The sequence below is a fragment of the Parambassis ranga genome, chromosome 16 (assembly GCF_900634625.1).
Source record: "Parambassis ranga chromosome 16, fParRan2.1, whole genome shotgun sequence".
NCBI lineage: Eukaryota > Metazoa > Chordata > Actinopteri > Ambassidae > Parambassis > Parambassis ranga.
The window spans coordinates 20,234,052-20,256,244 of record NC_041036.1 but is presented as its reverse complement, the minus strand read 5'-3'; the positions used below and the strand labels follow the sequence as shown (position 1 = coordinate 20,256,244).

Genomic DNA, 22,193 nt, shown 5'->3' with positions numbered 1-22,193 from the left:
TTGTTTGCCGTCATTTATGGCTCATTACACGCAGATTGGTGTGTCTTTAATGTGTATCACAGTGTAGAAACATAACAGCTCCAACACATAAAACGTTCACCGATTTCTAAACAACGCTGCCTCTCACAAGTATTTATTAGGGATACCCTGATCTGACTTTCTCAGCCCCTAAAATGCCTGCAATCCCTGCACTTTGTTTACTGGCTAATACCTGATCTGATTCCTTTTCAGATATTCAAGCAGCTGTTGATGTGTCAAATACCTCCATATAGCTGTCTTGGCACACCTGATATTGTTGCAATATGTGTTTGTAGTAAGTCAGCTCTACCTGCATTTTGTGTGCTCTGCTGACCTTTCATGTAGCAAGAGTATGACATTTAAAAGTGAGAATTAAAGTGAACAAATCGTTTTTTTTCAGATACACAATTGAGCTATGAGCCAATATCTGGGATGATATCCATCATTAATAAATCAGAGAATCTCTATATTCAAAGGAAAACCTCTAGCTCTGCACTATGTACAGTTTTCTTATAAACCACTTCTACCTCCACTCACCTGTGCAATAACTGTTAATATGTAAACTGTTTTTTGATTCTATTCTATATTTTATTGGTAGTCTATTTTATAATGTATATATCTTTTCTTAACTTATCCCTTGCTGTCTGTATGCTGTTGCAAAAATGCAATTTCCCCATTGTGGGACTAATAAAGGTTTCTTAATCTTAGAGTTCCTAGTTCTGCCAGCAGGAGTCCACTGAGCGACTTCAAACCCATCATCTGATTTTTCTATCGAGCGGCTCGATGCTCAACATAAAGAAGACGACGCAGCATTAGACAAATGAATGAGAAAGAGGCCACCAAGATCTTAAGTCCTGCACTGCTGTCCAGTGAGGAGAAGGATGCAGAGCTGCCAGGTACCAGGCAGGGACGGATGATGGAGTCACTGTCTGAAGTTTCTTAAATGGGTGTTGGCATAGAAATATATAAATATATATATATATACATATATGTTCAAATTATATATTTATTTATCTGAGTCATAAGCCTACCAAACTTTGTACTGATAGTCACGTTGGCGAAGAGGTGGGCGTGGTCTGGAGGAGCTGTGGTTTGGATTCTGCTGCTTCTCCTTATGTCACTATTACTATGACAATCTATGACAATGGATATTTTGAAGGGTGTGTGGTTTACATTATCAGTGCCAGGCTGCTGCTGGACCTTTTCTTCTGTGGAATCCGCTGGTTTTCTATCAACTGTAACGTCACCAGACTCCCAACACTGACATAAAATATATTTTTCGCAAACTGAAAAACACTTTAAAAACATCAGTATGTCAGCACAAACAAAAAATGGACTACTGGAGTAACAAGAGTCAAAATATCTGCCTCTCAAAAGAGGGCACATGGAAACATGCATTAAAAAAATCCCATTAGCCCCTGTCCGTGCAAGGCCAGGGAAATATGTCTGTGTGGCCAAGCAGAAGATGCACAATAATTCCAGGTCTGCACATTTCCAACTGTCAAAATAATCTAGTGGAAGCCAGACACTAGTGGAAGTCTCTCTCTCTCCCTCTCTCTCGCTCTGTGTGAGACCGGGGTAAATGCAGTGTGATGTCAGTCCACGGCAAACTCCACACACACTCAGGCAGTTTACAACCGATATACACAGAGGTAAAAAACACCCGGTGAGGTGATTTAGCAGCATCAAGCACACAGAGACGCGCAAAGTCCTTGACTGTCGGGAGAAGAAAATGGTCCCTTTAAAGGCCCTTACTCCTCCTCCTCCTCCTCCTCCTCCTCCACCCTTTACTGCATCCATCTATCTGTCGACCTATTCATCCATCCATCTGTCCATCCAACCACCCATCCATTTTTCTTCCCCTATGTTGCCAGACAGTTTCAGTACGCTGCTGTGTGATTGAAACATGTGCAGCTCAACATCACTTTTAAGATTTTATGACACAAAGATGAAGGGGAAAAAAGAAAAAGGTTTTTTTCCAGATTGGATATTGCTTATCAGGAGCACATTGGCCCTGCAGATCAAACAGGTCAAGACAAACTGAAGACAGTCATTTAAGACTCTTTTGTACCACACAGTTTGTCAATAAAATCTTTATGCAGCTGTGCCCACCCGTGTGCTTTCAGACTGACCATGCGATTGCACTAATTAGAACAACTTTGTCTAGAGAAGAACGAGCAGCCCGAGCCTCCTGCTGCAGTGTTTGATTAGAAAGCAAATCTGCACACTTTTGTTGCTTGGTGGTTCATTATTATAGACAATGGATCACACCAGCAGAAAATTACTGCTGGGGCATTAAAGGGATAAAACTGTGGAGCAGCAGCACAATAACTTATGTTAAAAAAAAATAAAGTCAATATGGAAGTGCTGAATACTGCAGTTCTGCAAGTGGCCACTTGAGGCTACCCCCAAAAGTGGGTCAATGACCATAGACCTCCATGATAACATGCCCAACCTTACATCAGGAATACACAACCCAACACAGAAACAGTTACTATTTTCCCACAAGAAAACATATTCTACAAACTTTGCTTAAAAACATTTCACGTCATCTTCCAGACACCTTCAGATAATAATTTGTGTAGCCAAAATTCCTGACGCAACACTGACCTCGTTGCTTTAACTGCTTTAAGAGAAAGTGACAATTTCCAACTTCATTTCAATGTGCAGGTGCAGTTGGTGTACAGTACTAGGCGTTTTTAATTTTGATAGATGAGCAGGATAAATATTGGGTGTGAAACACTGTTCCCAATGAATGCATTGGCTGTCAGAAGACTGCCACCACAAACTGCAGAACTCTTTTTCTGAGTGTGTGTGTGTCAACGTGCGACTTACTTGATTCCAGGCGAGACTGTGGCACAGCTGCCTGACTTGAGCCAAATGCAGTAAGGGTCCCGTGAAGACAAGCAGCTTCTGCATAGCACAAAGACAGACAGCAAAGAGATTAGTGATGGATGGAACCATGGAGAACAGCATGCATGCAGAACACTGAGCTCAACCTGCCACCAGCAGAACACTCATCACTTTCCTCAATTGTCATAACACAAGCTCCATATACTGTAAATATATCTATGTACCAAGAAATGTAAAGCAAACACCAACAGGAGGGATTTTACTATGTTACTGAAAGTAAGGGTTATTATTTTGTAACTTCTACAAAAGTTGTGTGTCCCAGCGTTATTGCATCTTCTATGAATATGTAAATAATAATTTTTGCACTTTTAGAAATTTCAAATGATGATTGATGCAACTGTAAAAAAATGAAGCATGAATAAATGTTTACAGTTCTGAAGTGAGCATTTCACAAGGCAGCATGAGTGCAGTTTATTCAGGCCATCATCAGTGACCTTCTTTTGAGAGAAGAGTCCACTCTTTAGCCCTCTGTCTCATGTCAGCAGTCAGCAGACAGGTCCATCACCTGATCCTCTTTACTGTGCTGTATGCCAGCTTTGTGATTAGTGAATAACACGATGAGTGGACTTGGACCTGTTTATTTCCTCTCTGTAAAGCAGTAAGCATTAACTACGATCAATAGCCATTAGTCACACATTTCCTACAGCATAAAATCCAAGCAAAATCTCAACATTCAGGCTTCTTCTCCTCAGTTTTGTTGATTAAACTCTTCCACTGTCACATTTTGTGGCCTTGATTTTGCCACCGTGCAACTGCAAAATATTTTTTCACAGCTGCAAAACTGACACTGTGATATTCACCCAGCAGCACCAACATAATGAGCAGGAGTAAACAGCAGCCAAAGAATAACAATAATACTTCCTTGCTACCTACAGTCACTCTTAAGGGATGTTTCTTGTTTCTTGTGCTGAAAATTAGCATAGAAAATCACCTTCAGATGGCCTCTGGTGACAAAGGATTGAGCATCATGTCAATCCACAGTCTTTAAGGGAGTTTTACACAGTAACCTGTGACCTGGTTTAAAGTTGTTTATGGCAACGTAAACTGTGCGCGCAGTGGAATTCATCTTCATCACCCAGTCTGTAAAAATAATGGAGAACTCCCACTGAGAGCATATCGGTGAGTTAAAAACGCCACCTGCTTCACCTGCAGCTGCCAAATAAGCATCACTACATGTATACCCAGAAACAGCAGCAAAAACACTCACCAGGCGATAATAACACAGAGATAAGTAACTTGTTCAGACAAATGAAAATAACAAACCTTCTGAGTACAACACTGCCTTTGAAAGCAAGCAGTCTTTTGTGGTGCTAGGTGGAACTATCTACATACGCTGTAGTACACATTGCAGCCCCAACATCTCTTCTCTAGTTACACCTCTGTTCACGCACTGATTTCTGTTAGAGCAGCATTATGGTTCTGTGGACCTGTCGGGGGCTTTTCTGTGTGGACTTCTCCACGTGCCTGTGTGGGTTAAATGGGGGCTCTTAATTGGCTGTAGGTGTGAGTGTATCCTGTCTAGGGTTTACCCCGCCTTAGCTGAACAAAACCTGCACACGCATGCAACACCACAACACTAACTAGCTATAAGCCCGAGCTAATGGAAATTCTAGCATTAACGTATATTTAAGAAAATATATGAACAATATTTAACATGCACACAAACCTTCCGGTTAGTGAAAATTGATGGTGCTTGAAAAAGCAGCAACTACAAACATGTCCAACTGCATTTTGTTCCTAATTCTTCAATAATTCATTGTGTAAAAGTTTTTGCACAATGTTTCTTGCATTCATTAAAAGTGGGGAAGGTTAGAAACACCACAACGTGCACAGGAAGCGTACACTTCAGAGTCAAAAACAAACTTTGTTTTTTATCAGCAGAAACACTTTTGAAATAACGTGTTATCTTTCTTTTTTATCACAGCAGACTGTGTATGGAGAACCTGAAATGACACTCACACCCGTGTGCGACTGCCAATATGTGGCACTGCATAGTGCTGTTTTAATAAATTATTCATACACTAGCCATAAGGTATTATGCTCCTCTGTCTCTCTCTCTCTCCGTCACCCACAGTTACATGACAGGAGTGAACCTCTGCACTGAAGCACTGTGAAAAGTCTCGTCCAGCAGTAGCAGACACACAGTGAAGTCATTTGTTCTAAAGTTGTTGTGATAAAAGCACTTTCATGAGTTTGTGTGTATGTGTGTGTCCCTGGCCACTCTTTAAAACCTCAGACTTCTCCCTGTCATGCCATGATGAACATAGAGGTGTGCATGTTTGCCTGCAGTCACGACGCGTACGGAACATCCATTAGCTGCCGAGGGCCTCCGAGGCTGACGCTCATAACTTCCAGCTGTCATGTTGCCAACATCCGGAGAATAACACAATACTGACTTACTGGAAACATTTTCAGCTGAGCAACTATTCAACATCTTTAACATTTTATACCTCTACCCGAGGCAAAATGCTCATACAACTATTGTTCACTATGTGATATTATTGTAGGTGACTGTGATGTCAGAACCGTCTCTCAGGTACAAATTAGTAGCAGTCATTCTTACTCGTGAAAAACTAATAGTATTGTTGCAGAGAGACGCTCAGACAGACCGACAACAGCTCGGTAAAGCTGCAAATGAAAATGAATGGGAGTAATAATAACACAGAAATTTCCTGCCACTAATTTGACCTTTTGTGCCGACTGTGTGATGAATTTTTAAGTGTTTTTCCATTTTGGTTGCGCCTCTGTCTGACTCTGTGGACACATGTTGAAATGAATGTGAGGAAATATGACTCTGATCCACTCAGAGTTAAAAAAACAAACAAACAAACAAACATCTCCAGGCAGTAGAAGTGGAGGTGCTAATCTAACTGTATGTCGACCATAGTGGTGTCAGATGTAAGTAACTGACTTTTCTGACTGAATTGAAAAATGGATGTGTTACTCTGATAGTAGTAACACATACGTCCAGTGGCGATCAGATTTAAACCTTTTTCGAACAGTCGGACCGCTCATGCCCGGTTGATTTGGGTCATCACATTGTCACTTGCAAGCCATCGCATCAATTCATGACCACCTTTGACTGTTCTGGACAAACAGCAGCACTCATGTAGTTTCTCTCTGGCTCTCTAACATGTACAATGTTGGGCACAGATTTGTTAATTTGCTCAGTTCAGGTTAAACAAATCCAACATAATTCAGCTTGTACCATTAAACTATTGTCTCTGTTGTCACAGTATTTGACAATTTAAGGACTACATACACGTTGAAAACAGACAGGGGATCCTGTGTGTTGTCATGGAGCAGGATCAAATGTCTGTATGTGATAAGCTCAGGCTGTAGGTACTGTTTGACAAATCCACAGCCTAGAATTTCCACTGTATGACCAGTCCTGTGTAGGTGACAGTTAAAATACTAGACATTTATTTATCCAAGTGCAGAGGCACAGTAAGTATGAGGAATATGATTCAGGTCACATAAATATCTGTCAGAGCTGAAAATCTCTGGATCTAAAGATTTTTAGGGTTTGGGGCCTTTTCCAACCCTTTATTGTATTTTTTATTAAAATTCCCATTTCATACAGTTCCTAGCTGCTGTAAAAAAAAAAAAAACGAGTTTTTCTGAAACCTAATATTGGCAGGAGGCCCTCGAGTGAAAAAAAAAAACAAACCGGATGGTGCAGGCTAGAGAGAGAGAAAGAGAGAGACACAAATAAGCTGAGAGAGTGAGAGAGAGGGAGAGGAGGGGAGAGGGATGGAGTAAATCTCATCTGGAGAGAGACAGATTCATTGGTGTGGTAAAGGAGGATATGGCAGCTGAAACCTGACCTCCTGGCCAGTGCTGATGCGGCTTACGGGGCCCCTAATCCCAGGATGAGGTGTGCTGTAGCTCTAGTCTCTAAAAAGGATCTGGGGATGTAGCCGGCCCTGAGTTTAAGTTAGATGGGTCCTATCCATTTTCTTCCCATTTCTTTTTCTCTCCTCATGCTTCAGAAAGAAAGAAAAAAAAGAGTGGCCACCATCGCTGGCTCCTAGCCAATCAGCTGGATCCAATTTATGACTAAACGATGTTGAGAGCTTCTCCAGGCCTTTGCAATGAGGGGTTAGCATGCTATGGGGGTATATGGTCCCTTAGGGGGGCTGAGGAGAAATCCTTTCTCTGACTGAGAAGAGGAGGGGGGGGGAGTTACAACGGGGGCAACATTCCTACAGCCCCAAAAATAGAACACGAAGCGGGGGAACAAGTACATTAGCTGAGGCTGAAGCTTCATCTGACAAAACACACGGCTGCAGACAAAGAGACGCTTCAAGGCTCTGCTGAGCTCAACTTGTAAACGTGTTCTAAGAGCTTTTATTTTGTTACATTTAAAGAATTTATAGCGAGAAACTGAACAAATAAATGATGATATACATGAAGTATGCAATAGACGCTTCTACTGGAGTATCCCTATACAGGGACAGAAAGAGCAGCTGACAAACATCAGATCTGTCAACAAGCTTGAAAGAAATGTGTTTTCAGAATATAAATAAATGTAATAACACAAAAACTGCAGAATAAACAGATGAACTTTGGAACCCGTAAGAATTTACTTACCAGAAACGCTCCTTATTATAGCTTTGTAATAGCACAGGGTCAACTACACACTACAAACATGGAGGTCAGTCAGAAATCTGAGGACCATCAGCTTATAAAAATGTTCAACTTTTAACCGCAGTATTTCATAAGTGGAAGCCACACTGTACTCTCCTGCTGTTTACGCTCTCTAACCTGCCAACACCACGCATCATTTCAGAGTGCTTTTGGGGAAACTATTTCCCAACCGACTCCAAGAATCATGCAGATAATAGCAGAGCGTCTGCTCTCAGGTTCGTGTCCAAAAGCCTATAACAGCAACATTTCTTAAAATGGTAGCAGCACAGGAAACTTGCTCTACCTGGCAGTCTCAGGGCTGTTTTATCCATGGCACAAGTGGAGGAGAAACCTCAGAAGCACAAGTTACCTTTTGTATGCTGATCATTCAGTCATGAATGATTGTTACATGTGACGAGGTACTGTATGTACCATTTAGTGTCAGCTTGGGTCCTGACTTGGACTCTTCCTTTACTTATATCACTGATTTCTTGTAATTAACCTGAACAAAAAGCAATCCCGTCTTCATAATTGCACTCTTAAGGACTTAATTATCTGAATTATTTGCACAGCCTAGAACAAAGGCTTGTAGATTAGAATTATTTATTTATTTTCCCAGGGTGCACAGAGGATACAATTACATGGGTTTACTGTACAACCCCTTGCAGTGATGGTGGTAATTTATACTCTACAGGTCACTCACTTCTTGCAGTTACTGTAGTCAGAGCAGCGGCTGAGCGGCACACGGATCACACAGCTGGAGAACGCCACAAACAAAGCGTGATGATCCCGGTCCAACTCCAAGCCCAGCACCCTCCTGTCGTCCCCACGCACGTTGCATCTATGAACACAGGAAAGCACCAACTGTCATGATCAGACATTTTCGATTTAGTTTAATTTTTGTTTTTTTAAACCAGCACAGCAGAGGCCTAGCACAGTCTGAAAATTATACAGAAAGCCGTCTGTGAAATGAATTCCATGTAGATAGACTTTTCAAGCTGTGCAGTCACAAAACAAAAGAAGACACAGATGAAAAAGCAACCCCTCTAGCTGTACAGGGTGATGCAAAGTGCTACAATAGACCAAAGAGTGTGTGGGCAGGACAGATCAAGGCAGAACAAGGAGAAGAGGAGAAAAGGCAAAAGAGCAAAGAAAATACTAAGTAAAGAATAAAGAAACCAAATGAGAGTGTCTAAACAAAAGACACAACAAATCGACACAATTACAGAATGACACGAAGTACTTAAACAGAAATGAGGTAAATGACATGGGAGAAAGATCGTCTAACTTGTTCGGGTTGTAGACATCGATATCTTCCAGGAGCTGGGTGTTGAACGATGCGTTGGCACCCTCTGTGCTGGCCAGGATCTTCAGCACATGGCCGTTCTCTGAGCCCAGGAACACCACTGTGTAGTTCTTGTACGGGCCTGCTGAGGTGTCCACCGCTATCTGGGTCAACTTGAACCTGGAGGATGAATAAGGAAAGACAACTATTACACAGTGCAAGCGCTAATTTATAATCAGCAGGTTCACTGAGCGAAGATCATCTAAACTGCAGCTCTCTTGTCATTTTCTGTTGTGAGTTAGGAGGAACTAACCATACCATGTGATACCAAATGGGATGGTTAGGGTCAGTCACCGTTACACCTGAGTGTAGCCGTCACACTGTGGGGGAGTTATGTGGGCTGATTCAGAGGGGCCAGACATCAATAATAGTGACAGTGAAGAACAGGACCGATAGCTTGGAGAACACTCAGATGATGAAATCTCTCAGATTTTCTTTATTAGCTTAACTGCAACCACTGACTAGAAACAATAGTAGCACAGGCTTGAATGCTACATGCACGTCCGGGAACTGAATTCAGAGCTAATGAAAGACACCATTTGTTTCCCATATTGAGGACAGACTGGACTGTGGTGCAAAAGGTATGACCACAAATTTCTCATGCTAGGCTTATGTGTCACGAAACCTAAGACAATCGAACTATCCAGGGTTTCGCAGAACTTGGGTGGGTGTGTTAGCATCTTAGCATTGTTGTTTTGTTTCTGCAAAAGTCGACGGTAAACAAAACAAACAGTGGGCAAGTGCTGAGCTTATTGTGTAAAGCATCAGTGTGTGATCAGTCACTTCATCTACCAGCCCACCATTTCCTCCCTTCATCGCCTACATCCTTTAATACCTTCATCCTGTTAGCTCATCTATCCCTCTATCCGTCCACCCACAGCCATTCAATCGATCCGTCCTTCTTTCCTCAACACACTGCTGTCTCTTTTTGAGTCCCTATTTTCTGTCCGCATTCATTTTGAAGTCCGAAATGACTTTATTTAGAGCACCACCCTGCTTCATATTCATCCACTGGCACATGGGAGCAGCCCAGTATCACCACAGCCGTCTTCTGCTGGCTCCATTGGAGCAGTGGAGGATTAAACGCTGAGCTGAAGGGCACCTTGAGTCCAGTGGCTGTTGGGAGAGGGATAGGCTTGACTCATTCATTTTCTCTGCCTCCATTGTCCCCCTCTGGCCCAGGGATTTGAACAAACACACTTTGTCTAATCATTTTTTTGGCATCACATTCCTTCTAGATTCTTCTATAAAGGACACCCGCTGCGGCTCCTGTGCCCTCTCCTCTCCCTCGGTCCCTCCCAGATGGTCTCACACAGACTGGTGTATTTACCCGCATGGCCTTGACTGGCACATCCCTGCAATGACTCGGCACTGCTGCGTAATGCGCTTTTGGTTAGATTTCATTTATCTAGCGCGTCTCCAGGGAGTGACAAGGCAGATGTGATGTTTTTGGCACCAGATGTGAAGCGGTGCATGTTTCCCCAGTGTGGAGCCACTGCAGTGTCTGGCTGGCTGTCAGCCTGGCTCTGCTTCAGGAGGCATGGAGGAGCCTCCTGTATACTCTCTGCCTGTGTGTGCGTGTAACTCTCCGATGTGTATCTGCTGTGTGTGTACATCCATGTCTGAGGTTTATGTGGTACTGCCTGAAACACTTGTGACACTTATCGCCACTTCTCCGTTCACCCAATCATCATCTGATATCAGTGGATTCTCAAATGTCACAACATACACACACACTGTAGTAACTTCCTCCCTCTGATGGGCTGCAGTGGAGTGTGTGTGCAGGTCAGGTCAGCAACTGGAGGAAGATCCCCTTCCCGGTGAGCCTCGTCTCTGATGTGGCTTGTGATCGACCAGAGAATGAATCCGATGGGTTTTAATGAGGGACAAGGTTTAGTGTTCCACCTGAGCTAACGCATCAATACCAATCACAGCCATGAGTCTGAAAACACTTCTACATTACGCTGCCGTAGAAAAAAAACAAAAAAAATATAAATGCCCACTAACCTATAATAAAACACTATCTTGTCATTTTCCAGCCAGGACTAGCAGCATCACACCAATTACTGGTTATGTTTGTAAAACTTTTGCCAAAGTGTGTACAGAGCTTTTTGTTATGACTATTTTTAATGTAGAACTTGGCTTACATCAGCTACATTTAGAAAAGCTGAATCCAAACACATCATTACCATTACCATGAGGTATTGAAGTTGCAAAATGTTGTGGTTTGAAACTGAGAGAGGAAACAAACATTCATTAAGACTTCCTGGCAGATTGTTTTCTAATCACATCCCCTCCACATCTATGTGTTGACAAATTTGACTTTCAGTGGTTTAAATCATTTTTTATGACATTTGTCCTTGCTTGTTACCTATGTCTTTGTATGAATTGATTTTAGATTGACAAAACAAAAGACTAAAAATAGGTGCAAGAAAATTGTTTGTGAACATTTACTTAAAAACCCTATTGTTTTATTATTAAAGGACACTGATTATAAAAATGATTTAATCCCTAATACACTTTTGATGTAAAGCTCAATAACCTCAAGATAGTGAGGTAAGGCCTGCTTGCTTGACATTCACTTTACAATGACACATTGTCAGGCTGCAAGTTGTGCGCTCCTGGTTAGCGTACAGAATGTTATACATGTGTTTTAGCTTAGACGACAGCTCATATTGTACAGAAACAGTTTGCCAATACTTTCTTTTAGTTTAGTAAATGCTTGCCAGCTTTCACAGATCTGTAGCAGACAGCTTATGTTAAAGAGGTGACAGAGATGCACTTGCCACTGATATGTTTAACACATAGTGTGGTTATTAATTTGTTTACCTGCTGGTGGTGCGAGTGAAGTAGGGTCTGTCGTTGACCGAGGGGACGGACTCGTCCATGAGAGGATACGACTTGATGAAAGTCAGAGTCTCGTCAGGAAAGGTGGTGGATGACTTGTAAGCGGCGGCTGAGCCCTCACCAGCGCAGCATCCAGGCCTGCACAGAAAAAAAACACACACAAAGAATAAATCTGGCTCCGGTTGTAAAAATCACTGGCAGCTGTTTATTTTGGGGACAAGCAGGCGGGAGAAACAGGTGTCTGGTCTGACTGTTTTTTGTTTTTTTTTGTGTGTTCAGAGATGTCTGTGCAAAACAATAAGAGCAGCAGCTGAAAAAACTCTCGTGTCAGAGGCAGAAAAACAGGTTCTTGGAAACTGACAGTTTGCTATTTAAAGACGTGTCTCTCACCTCGGTTTTGGTACTTGCTCCTCTGGAACAGGTGTCCACACTGCCTCACTGTTCCTCTGCTCTTTGAATTTGCCACTGAAGGCCTTCTCTATGTCATCCATGTAGAACGCACAGACTGCTGAGCCGGTGATGCTGTTAAAGGGGGCACGAAGGAAAAAGACATCACTGAGAGCGGAATAAGGGTCTGGAATTTACTACGCATGTCACATCCTCTACCTTTTTATTAAGGAACAAGTCACTTGTGTTGTCACAAGCACGCAGAAATAGGACTTTGCTTATTCCATGTGATGTAAAAAGGCCTACATCACCAAACTGTCATTCAGTATTACACTCTAACGCTCAATTATAACATCTGCCTGGAAAATGACATCATCTGCTGTAAAAAAACAAAATCACCCACTGTACGGCTGTCACATAAGGATAACTGATCAACAGAAGCTGAAACTGTTTTTGTGTACTAGGCTGTAAACATGTTTATTTCTTCTGTAAAGTTTGACATTTTAACATTAGAGTCTATTGGGATTGACTCACTCAGAGCCAGCCCCCACAGGCTGTGGAGTGAACTGCAATTGTTAACACTTCTACATTAGACCCCATTTCTCAGCCTGGATGTTGCCACATGACCAGAATGTTTGGATTGGATGGGTTAGTTCAATGAGGCCTGAGAGGTAATACTGTAAGTGTTAGCAGTATTGCAATGGCCAATTTCAGAGGACTTCCAACATAACACGTGCATCAGTATGTTTTAGAAATGATGAAAAAAAAAACAATGACAGACATTTTATTTTAAAAATCTGCATTGTGTCAGTGGATATGTTGTCAGAAATGATGGTGCAATTGTCACCAAATATGGTGCTATCCACAGAGCTAGATGACCGATATGGCCATGCTGTTGTGAGCAGACACACCCCATACCTGTTTGCCTGTGTGGTGAAGACTCCGAGCACTGCTGGCCGGTGGTTGATCTGCAGCACGTTGGTCAGCGACTGCAGAACATCAAAGTAGAAGAAGGAATCCCCTGGCACGGAGCAGTTCAGCCTGGCTTTTAGGAACGATGTCCAATAACGTTCCAGAACCCTTGGGGAGCCCCCATTGTCATTCTTACAGACACGTGCGACTCTGGAGAAAACCACCTGAGGGAGAAGGAGTGGTAACTAACACCTGACATGTGAACAGTGATTTAAAAACCAAGACACTCAAACAGAGCCAATATGGAATACTGAACAGCAGCTAGAAATGTGGTTTGCATGTCAAGCGACGTGCACTCCGAAACAAAAGTGTTGACGCCACAAGCCACAAGTCTGCTGGGTGTCTGGTCTGAAATGAGCCACTCACCTTGCCAAGAGTGGTGTACTCCACTGCGATCTCGCTGAAGAAAAAATACACGTAGTTCCCGTATTCAATGGCGTGTAGGAAATGAGGCTCTGAAGGAAGCAAGCAGGGAAAAAAATAAATAAATAAAAAAACGTCTGTCAAACGTGCTGGCAAGGGTAGATTATTACAAGCGTCACAAGCAGAATGGGAGTGGAAACAGTTTACCAACACAGATGCTCAGTGTGGAAAACGGGTCCAAGAGAAATGTTGAAAATGGAAATGTTTTTCCAATCAGACATTTACTCTGAAAAGACGTCCTGGATCAGCAATGATTAAAAATATAACATCACTGTATTGGACTGCAATAGATTTAGCTTGCTGTTTCCTATGGACCAAACAACAGTGACCTGCTGTGGCCTTTCTTTCTTTCCACAAGTTGCTTACTGAAATTCCTGCAAGTCATTAAGAGTAGAAAATACAATATAGATAAGAAAGGCATCAATAAAACCAACAGAAATGCAGATAATAAGCAAATATTCCTATTACAAGAAATCTGATTCTGCTCTGCTGGAGGCAGCGGCCTGCACCTGGCTTCTCAGCATGATGAAAGAGGATGAAAGACACCATGACTGTCTTGAAAGGAGATAAAATTGAATACAGACAGAAAGGGACAGATGGATATGACGAATCAAACTGATGTAATGTGATCAGATTGTTTTTTTTTTGACAAAAAGCCACTGTTGTGCCGGACATGGATGTTTCCTTCAGTTTCTACTGAAACCAGACCAGGGCCAACAGGCAGAATTAACTAGTGTTAATCAATTACAGCTGATATAATCTGCAACTGTGGGTGAAAAAATGAGACGTCTGCTACCTGAACAATTTGTACAGGATTTGATAAGAGATTTATTCTCCTCAGAGCTCAGAGCATTTCAGGATTGTTCCAAATGACATGAGAAAGTTGAAGAACGTTCCATTTGGTCGGACACATTTGCATGTTAATATGTGAATATGAAATGCTGGACGCTCACCTCGCAGCCACTTGGAGTCGTACTTGACTGTCCGCAGCACAGGACTGCTTTCTCCCAGACTTCTGTAAATCACTGCATCGCTTGCCAAGAAGTCAGTCATGGTGGCAGAGTAGAAATCACCACCTGAGAAAGAGATAATTGAGATACATTGTCAGGGATCACAATTCCCAAAGATAACCTACTTCTTTTAAGTGTCTATTTTGGTCACAGGTGACTTTTATTGCTCTTTAAAAAGAGGCTAAGGAGAACCGATGTAGGAGGACGTGCCAGTTTTGATACACTCAGCATGAACTTTGCATAAATGTCAGTGGAAACCTGGCAGCTTCAAAGTGCAGGTTTTGGCTCTCCCTTCTCTCTTCCTTGAACTTGACCCCAATGCGCTCACAGTGTATCAGCTTGCTTCATGGCTACGGTTAGTGAAGAAAGCGCAAATCCAACCACAACCTGTCATATGGCGGATATGCCTATCCAGAAAAACTAGCAATGTGCATACACATACAAACATAAACCTTTCTCAGATCAAACCACAGCATATGCTAAAAAGACAGGGCCAGGACAATCGGGGAACATGTAAGCTAACCCAGGTCAGGCTTTAAGAGAGTAGTCGACAGAAACATGCCATTGGTCCACTTTGATCCAGAATAGCACAACACTGATGTGTCGTTTTCTTGTTGGGGAATGCTGAATAGAACAGAAGCTATGCCACGTACATGTTGAGATGTATATGCTAATAAAATGCAGCACAGGCGGGTTGTTGCTCAGGTGGTAAAGCTAACACAAGGTTGGCAGTTTAATGTGTCCCTTGGCAAGAGTTACATTGGGAACAATATAACACCCTGAGGTTTGGTGTGTGTGTGTGCGTTTTCTGTAAAATAGTGAAGCAGTGTAAAGCCTTTTGAGTACACACAAAAGCTCTTTAGAATATTATATAATAACATCTTTATACTATTTACATGAAGGCCATTCACATACATTGAAGTTAAATATATTTTTTTAATGATCCTTTAGTATTCACATTTGTTTGTAATCCTAGACTTTTATTTGAGACTGCTGTGTTTTCAATTTGCTTCTTACGATCCTTATCTTCGATATTAAATTCCATCCGATCTTAAAAGACTGCTGTGACACATCACAGATGCTCTACAGGCATGTTCACTCATTTGAATGAACAAATGTATTCAGTCAGGTATGCAGATTGATTTTTTTTGTTTTACTTTATATTCAAGCAGCAGTTTGTGGGGTTTCACTTAAAAGGACAGCTACTACTCACCCGCAAACAGGCCGACATTGGACTGACGGGACTCGAACGGACATCGAGCCTGCCCCACCACCTCCTCTCCTTCCTGCTCCAGTGTCAACATCTAGGTCAGAGAGAAGATGACATCAAAAGAATGCTTCAAACGGCCAAATACAGAGCTGTAAGGCTGAAAATGTTGTATAAAAAAAGGTATAAAAATCAGTGTTATTGTTTACACTCGTAAACCCACAAGCCTGGTGCTGCTGCTGCTTCCATGACAAAATCAAACACGAACAGTCTGATGTCGTGAGAGCTGTAGCTGAACGGGTGCGTACCAAATCAATCCGCGGTAATGAAAGGCAACACATGCATCATAAAGATTGGTTTTATTTGGTGTAATGTATGTGGGACGTTCCCATAAAAGCTGTGTGTGAAGCTGGAGGTCCTGCTGTTACAAGCAGAGGGGACAGTTTATCTCTCAGCCACAGATATTAGGCTGCCATTTTCCAACCTGCTGTTAACAAGGCTGTAAACCTCAAATACAACAATAAGTGAGATCCAGTGGTGTGTATATGTGTGTGTAGAGCGAAGGCTGGATGCCTGCAGGGCGGCCCTCTGTGTCAGTAAGGTGACTGACACGCATACACCATGTTAACAGTCCATTAACACATTGGCTTGGTTTATGCCAGGCTCATATGACACTTGTGTAATTGCTGCTCTATTGTTATTCTGCCAAAAGAGTGACAAGCCTGGAATACAAAGACAAAGCATGTGGGGTGTACACAATAACAGAAAAGTTACACAACTAGCCTCTAGTCTGCAAGTGGGTAATTAAAAAACAACAAAAAGAACTTAAAATATATCTATATTTCAGTTATTTGGGGTAAATGTGTCCTTTTTGTGGAGCAGTGGGTTTATGAAGAATAAGTTTCCCCCCATCAGACCCAATTTTGGGTATAAAAACTAGGACAAGTGGGTGGCAGGTTCTGAGGTTAATGGCTGCTCTGTGTACATCTGACAATATGATCACCCAGTGGAGGAGAAAATAAGCAATTCAAAATAGCACAATAGAATATCGCCTTCTAAAGTGTGCATAAATGACCCAAGGGATGCAGACAGACAAAAAGAAAAAAAAACTGGCTTCTCGTTTTCTCTCCACTACAGCCCCCCTGAACATGATGCAATCCAACCCAACCACTCTGCCCCAAATATCTCTTCTGTGGAGCTTCAAGTGTTCACTCATTGTTCCGACGGAACTTCTACTCTGTGCTGTAATGAAACCACTGAACTGTGCTGGCTCTGCTTTTTGTCATATCCACCCCTCTTGCACGGCATCGCAGCGGAACTTTTGGTAATATTTGGTGAAAAGAGCTTTTCACAAAAAAACATGTCACAGAAGTTCACAAAGTGGCAAAGACTAAGTGCTTTTAATGCTTTTCAGTTTGGCTTTGACCACAGAAAGTGGAAAAACACAGAAGAGTGGAAAAAATAAAAAATCAATGACGGAATTTCCAAAGAGGCCCGGACCTCTATATAGTTTGTATCGAAACGAATAAAAGTGACCATGCAAATTATAATGATTTCAAAGTGATTAATTGCTATCAATTATTTTATCCTGTTAGAAATTTGTGTGAAATTATTCATAATTAGCATTTTTAGCAATTATGAGCTGACCTCCAAAACACCACGACCAGACTGATCGTATCTCAATTTAGGTTTGGTTGATTCCAAGGACATTACTGAAAAAGTTTACAGCATTAGTGTCAACTGATTTGAGATGAGAAAAAATGCAATCATGCAGACTGTGACCACAGAAACAGAAAACAAACACAGCCTCTAATTAGTAATCAGAAGATTGTGCTCTTCAAATAAAATTCTGTTTTCCATCTGAATAGAAATCAACAGTATTCTGCAATCTTCTCACCACGGCAGCTTGTTAAACATACAAACCAGACCTGAGGAATCAGAGAGAAGTGAGGCTTCAACAAAGCTGTGCAGTGACTGTGGCGTCGTTACGACAGTGGGCAGATGAAGACAGACGGATTTGACACATGGAGGTTTTTTGCTGTGTGGTAAATGTATGTTGAAGACAGCCTCTCTGTTGTCTACAGACCAGCTGTCTCAGCAGCCTGGTCGGTGAAGCTGCCTGTTCACGGCTGGACGTCCATTTGTGTTTTTGACCAACACACATATATACACACACGCGCACATGCCTCTGACTCAATCCCCCACTGTCCTCCACAGATTTTTTTGTGGAGTCCCAAAGACAGATTCCTTGATATGATTTACACTTCCTCCCTCCCTCCCCAGCTGTCTGGATAGTCATCTCTTGTACAGTTTTTTTCTTCCTTTTCCAGACGAGAGAACGAGACGAGGGGTGCGAGGCACAGACAGGGGGCTGGGCTGCAGAGAGAAAAGAATGTGTGGATGTGTTTTGGTAAAGCTGTAAATCAGCCTCTCTATACCGATAGAGAGTCTGCAGCAGGGAGATGATAAGGTTTGAACGTGGGTTGATACACAGTTCATAAAACATTTTACTTCAGCTTCTCTGCAGAACCTTTTGGAGACACATTTGACCCTGAAAGTACCTCAGTCTAATGGGCATCAATCTATCATTTGGAACAATATAATGTTAACTACACAGAAATCAAAGTATTCCAAAGCATCCCTTCTAATGTCAGCCTGTAATATCAGCATGCTTTGCTAACTAGCCTCTTAAGGCTTTCTTGTACTCTTGCATAGCTATGTTTTGAAAATAGATACATATTTCTATCAGTATATGTTTCTTTCTCTTACGCTTAATTAATTCCCTTTGACTGTGATTCATCTCCCTGCCACTGCCAACAATTGGGCTTTACATAATATCTCTACCTGAAGAGCACTGAAGTGTATATTCATGTATATGTTGCACACCCACCTCTCTGCAGGGAGGAAAAATTGCTCTATGTGTGTACTAAAGATAGGCACGGATAACTATTAGTGCACATCTCACAGAGCAGGGCTGCCAATCATGTTACAGGCTTTTATTCCATCTCTGGTGTTTACAGCATACAGTGACCCTTTTTTCATTAAGGGGACACTAAATGTCTATTCATTAGTTGTTCCATAATGGTAACATACAATAATGAAATGGTGACATACATCAGTGCACCTTGTTGTTAGAAACACAAAGATGACCCCCCCGACTGATACATAAAGACAATATGGAGATAAAGGTTTCCTTGTACTATCAAGGCAGGAACATTTGCTAACTGTCAACCGATCATGACAACATTTTTACAAAGAAGGGAGAAGAGAGTCGCTCATAAGATTCTGTATGAACGGGTAAACTGTTTAGAGAAGAAATGCATTGACAGACAATCTAACAGTCTAGTCACAATGAATGTGAGATATTTGTGTAGATGTATGAGGGGGTGTTGGGCTTTATAAGAGAGGCATTCATAAACAAAACAGAAAGAAATTGCTGCTACAGACGAACGCTACGGCCTCCAAGTTTTAGACTAATGATTCACTCTCACCTTGAAGGACTTGTTTTCGATTTGTCTTGTCTTTGTCCAGCCACATACTGGAAACGATGCTGGCACAGGCTCCAACCTACACTAGGCTGCCAACATGCTCAAGACAGAGCTAGCAGGTAGCAGCTGACAAGAATAGACACTACCTTCATTTTAAGGTTACTGTGCATAGTACCATTCATTTTCTGGGAAAACATTCAATTCTAATTTTTTCTGGCCACTTTACAGGAAACCACAGAAGCATCACAGGTCCTCTCCTGTTCTGACTTCTTAATATAGACCACTTTTAGTTTATAGGTGAGCACACTGGAGAGAAAAAAAGAAGAAGAGGAAAGTCTGGAGTTATAGAGGCTCCCTTTGGACTACAGACTCCCCCACACTGTTGGATTTACAGTCTGTGCTGCAGGATTTCTACTCCCTCCCGCACTAATGGCCGTCTGTGAATCACAGTCCAAAGCTGTGATGTCACCTCTGAGCCTCCAATGTAAGATTTCATCTGACAGACCTCCAACTGTGGGAGCTTTACCCTCCCTTTGTCCTTAAACTATACTAACCATGATGTACTTGCACTCCCTACTTTCTCCCTCAGATTGCCGTTTCAAAAGACACTGTTGTATCATCAGTATGTGGGTCCTGTCAACAGATTGCTCCCTCTCTCTCTCTCTCTCTCTCTCTCTCTCTCTGTCTTGTTGAGCCAACATATTATTCCACCAACATTAAGCGATTGAAGTCACCTGGCCTTGTAGAACACAAACACAGCGTGTTCTCTGGGTGTATTGTGCGCTAGTATCTGATTATTTGGACGTCTGTTTAATGTCTCCTTCAGGAGATCACATCTGACGTCAACATGCGACAACTGTTCCTCCTATTTAAATGGCTTTTGCCTGCATTTGGCCTCGTGCTGCACACACTGTGCCTGTATATGGACTTAATATTTTTTCCAGACCCTTTTATGTGTGCGCCTGCAGTTTCAGCTCACAGCTGTTTGTTGTATCATCATCATTGTCATCCTCAGTTAAAAAAAAAACACACAAACTGAAGTGCTGACTGCCAAACTTCTTTTATAGCTGACAAATGCTGTATTCAACCTGGTATGACCTCTCTTTGGGGCAGTGTTAGTGGGTGTTTTTTCACAGTTGATGCATTTTTCTAAGTGGTGGTACCATTACTGTTCAAGCTCTGGCTGACAGGCACAGATAGAGCTGTATGTTGACTCACTGTAGGTATTCCATATGTGTTTTCTGACCTTCGTTTTACAAACTGACCAAATATTTTATGTAATGATAAAGTACTGTTATTTATATTACTGCAAAAATCCCTGCATGAATCACTCCTGACACTGAAACTGTATTTAAGTTAAGCATGAAAAAACTACTAGTTAAAGTAAGATGTTAAAAAACAGGGTTAGAGTTTAGATTGTCTTAAAGGCACATATAAATGCTAGTCTAGCCAGCTAGCTACCTTGTTGTGTTCAGCACTGCAGATTAACATGCCTCATAACACATCACTGTGTAACTCCAGGGTTCAGCCTACCTTACGTAGCACCACTGTGTAAATCACATACACAGTGGTGTGAAAAAGTGTTTGCCCCCTTTGTGATTTCTTTCCTGCGGCCCTCACTTACCTCAGTTAAGGTCAGTGTTCATGACTCCACCATCAAAAAGAGAATGGGCAAAAATGGCCTTAAGGCAGAGCTCCAAGACACAAACGACTGCTGAGCAAAAGGAACATAAAGGTTCTACTCAGTTTCGCCAGAAAGCATCTTGATAATTCTCAAGACTTTTGAGAAAATACTCTGAATTCCTCCTCACAATTCCTCCACAGTGCTGTAAAAGACTCATTGTCAGTTATTGCAAATGCTTGATTGCAGTTGTGTGGCCCATTAGGTTGACGGGGCAATCACTTTTTCACACAGGGCCATGGAGATTTGAGATTTTTTTCCTCTTTAAAATAAACACCAGGGATGTTTGCTAGCACTTTTTTCAGACTGAGTACGGGTGCTCACACTTGAGTACTCACCGATACCGTGTACCGACACTTTGTGCCTATTTTAGTTCTAATCTTTAGATTCTGTGTCATTCAAGGATTTTATTTCACAATATAAACTCAAGACTAACCTCAGCCAATATGTCAACTTGTTCTTGTATAAAATAAAGGTTGATATAAATAGTATAATATTAAAACATTAATAACATAAAAACTATAATTAGATAATATTTCTTAATACTCATATGGATGAAAGCAGCAAACATTTAGAGTTTGCTGTTTTGGGTTTTCCCAATAGTCTGTAGGTGTCAGGCATTGCACATGGAGAGGAGGAGCTGTCAGTATGTGCATATATCCTAATAAATACCTTTATTTAAAAACTGCATTTTGTGTTTACTTGTCTAATATTAAAATGTGTTTGACGATCTGAAACATTTATGTGTGACAAACACACAACAAACTAAGAAACGGGGTAAACCCTTTTTCACACCACTGTACATTCACAGTGTTCCATTCATTCTCTTAACCTAGTTTTATCCTGTACAGGGTTGTGGAGCCCATGGCAGCTGTCAATGGGAGGGAGGTGGGATACACCCTGGACAGATTGGCAGCTTATTGCAGGGTACAGTGTTACAATATTGAAGTACTGACTGACAAAGTATTAAAAACATCAAAAAATTAGCATAGGATAAAAGGGAAAAGAAAATGTATAAAATAAATTAATAATCACCCTGTATTGATATATTAGACCCAGATAGACAGAATATGTATATTTATATTATACTTTGGGACTTATGGGTGAATGCATGTGACTGTGTAAACCACGGGTTCTGCCCATGTGACCTGTGTTTATGACATGATATCTGTAGCAATGACAGACTTTGCAGTTTGTCATTTCCATTAACAAAACAGAAGGCAACTGACACCGTGCACAAGGACACAAACCCAAACTCATAACAGCTGTAATA

General features: G+C 41.7%; 1 protein-coding gene across 3 annotated transcripts in view; it reads right to left on the bottom strand.

The window, feature by feature from the left end:
- Positions 1-22,193, bottom strand: part of sema6cb (semaphorin 6Cb) — a 132,009-nt gene that overhangs the window by 22,982 nt on the left and 86,834 nt on the right. For all 3 annotated transcript variants that reach the window (XM_028424685.1, XM_028424686.1, XM_028424687.1), the window contains exons 10-18: positions 15,758-15,848; positions 14,488-14,610; positions 13,478-13,566; positions 13,058-13,275; positions 12,143-12,274; positions 11,735-11,890; positions 8,849-9,025; positions 8,264-8,401; positions 2,854-2,931 (exon numbers count right to left, since the gene is read on the bottom strand). In XM_028424685.1, coding sequence (XP_028280486.1) covers positions 2,854-2,931; positions 8,264-8,401; positions 8,849-9,025; positions 11,735-11,890; positions 12,143-12,274; positions 13,058-13,275; positions 13,478-13,566; positions 14,488-14,610; positions 15,758-15,848 — 1,202 coding nt within the window. The remainder of the gene's footprint in view (positions 1-2,853; positions 2,932-8,263; positions 8,402-8,848; positions 9,026-11,734; positions 11,891-12,142; positions 12,275-13,057; positions 13,276-13,477; positions 13,567-14,487; positions 14,611-15,757; positions 15,849-22,193) is intronic.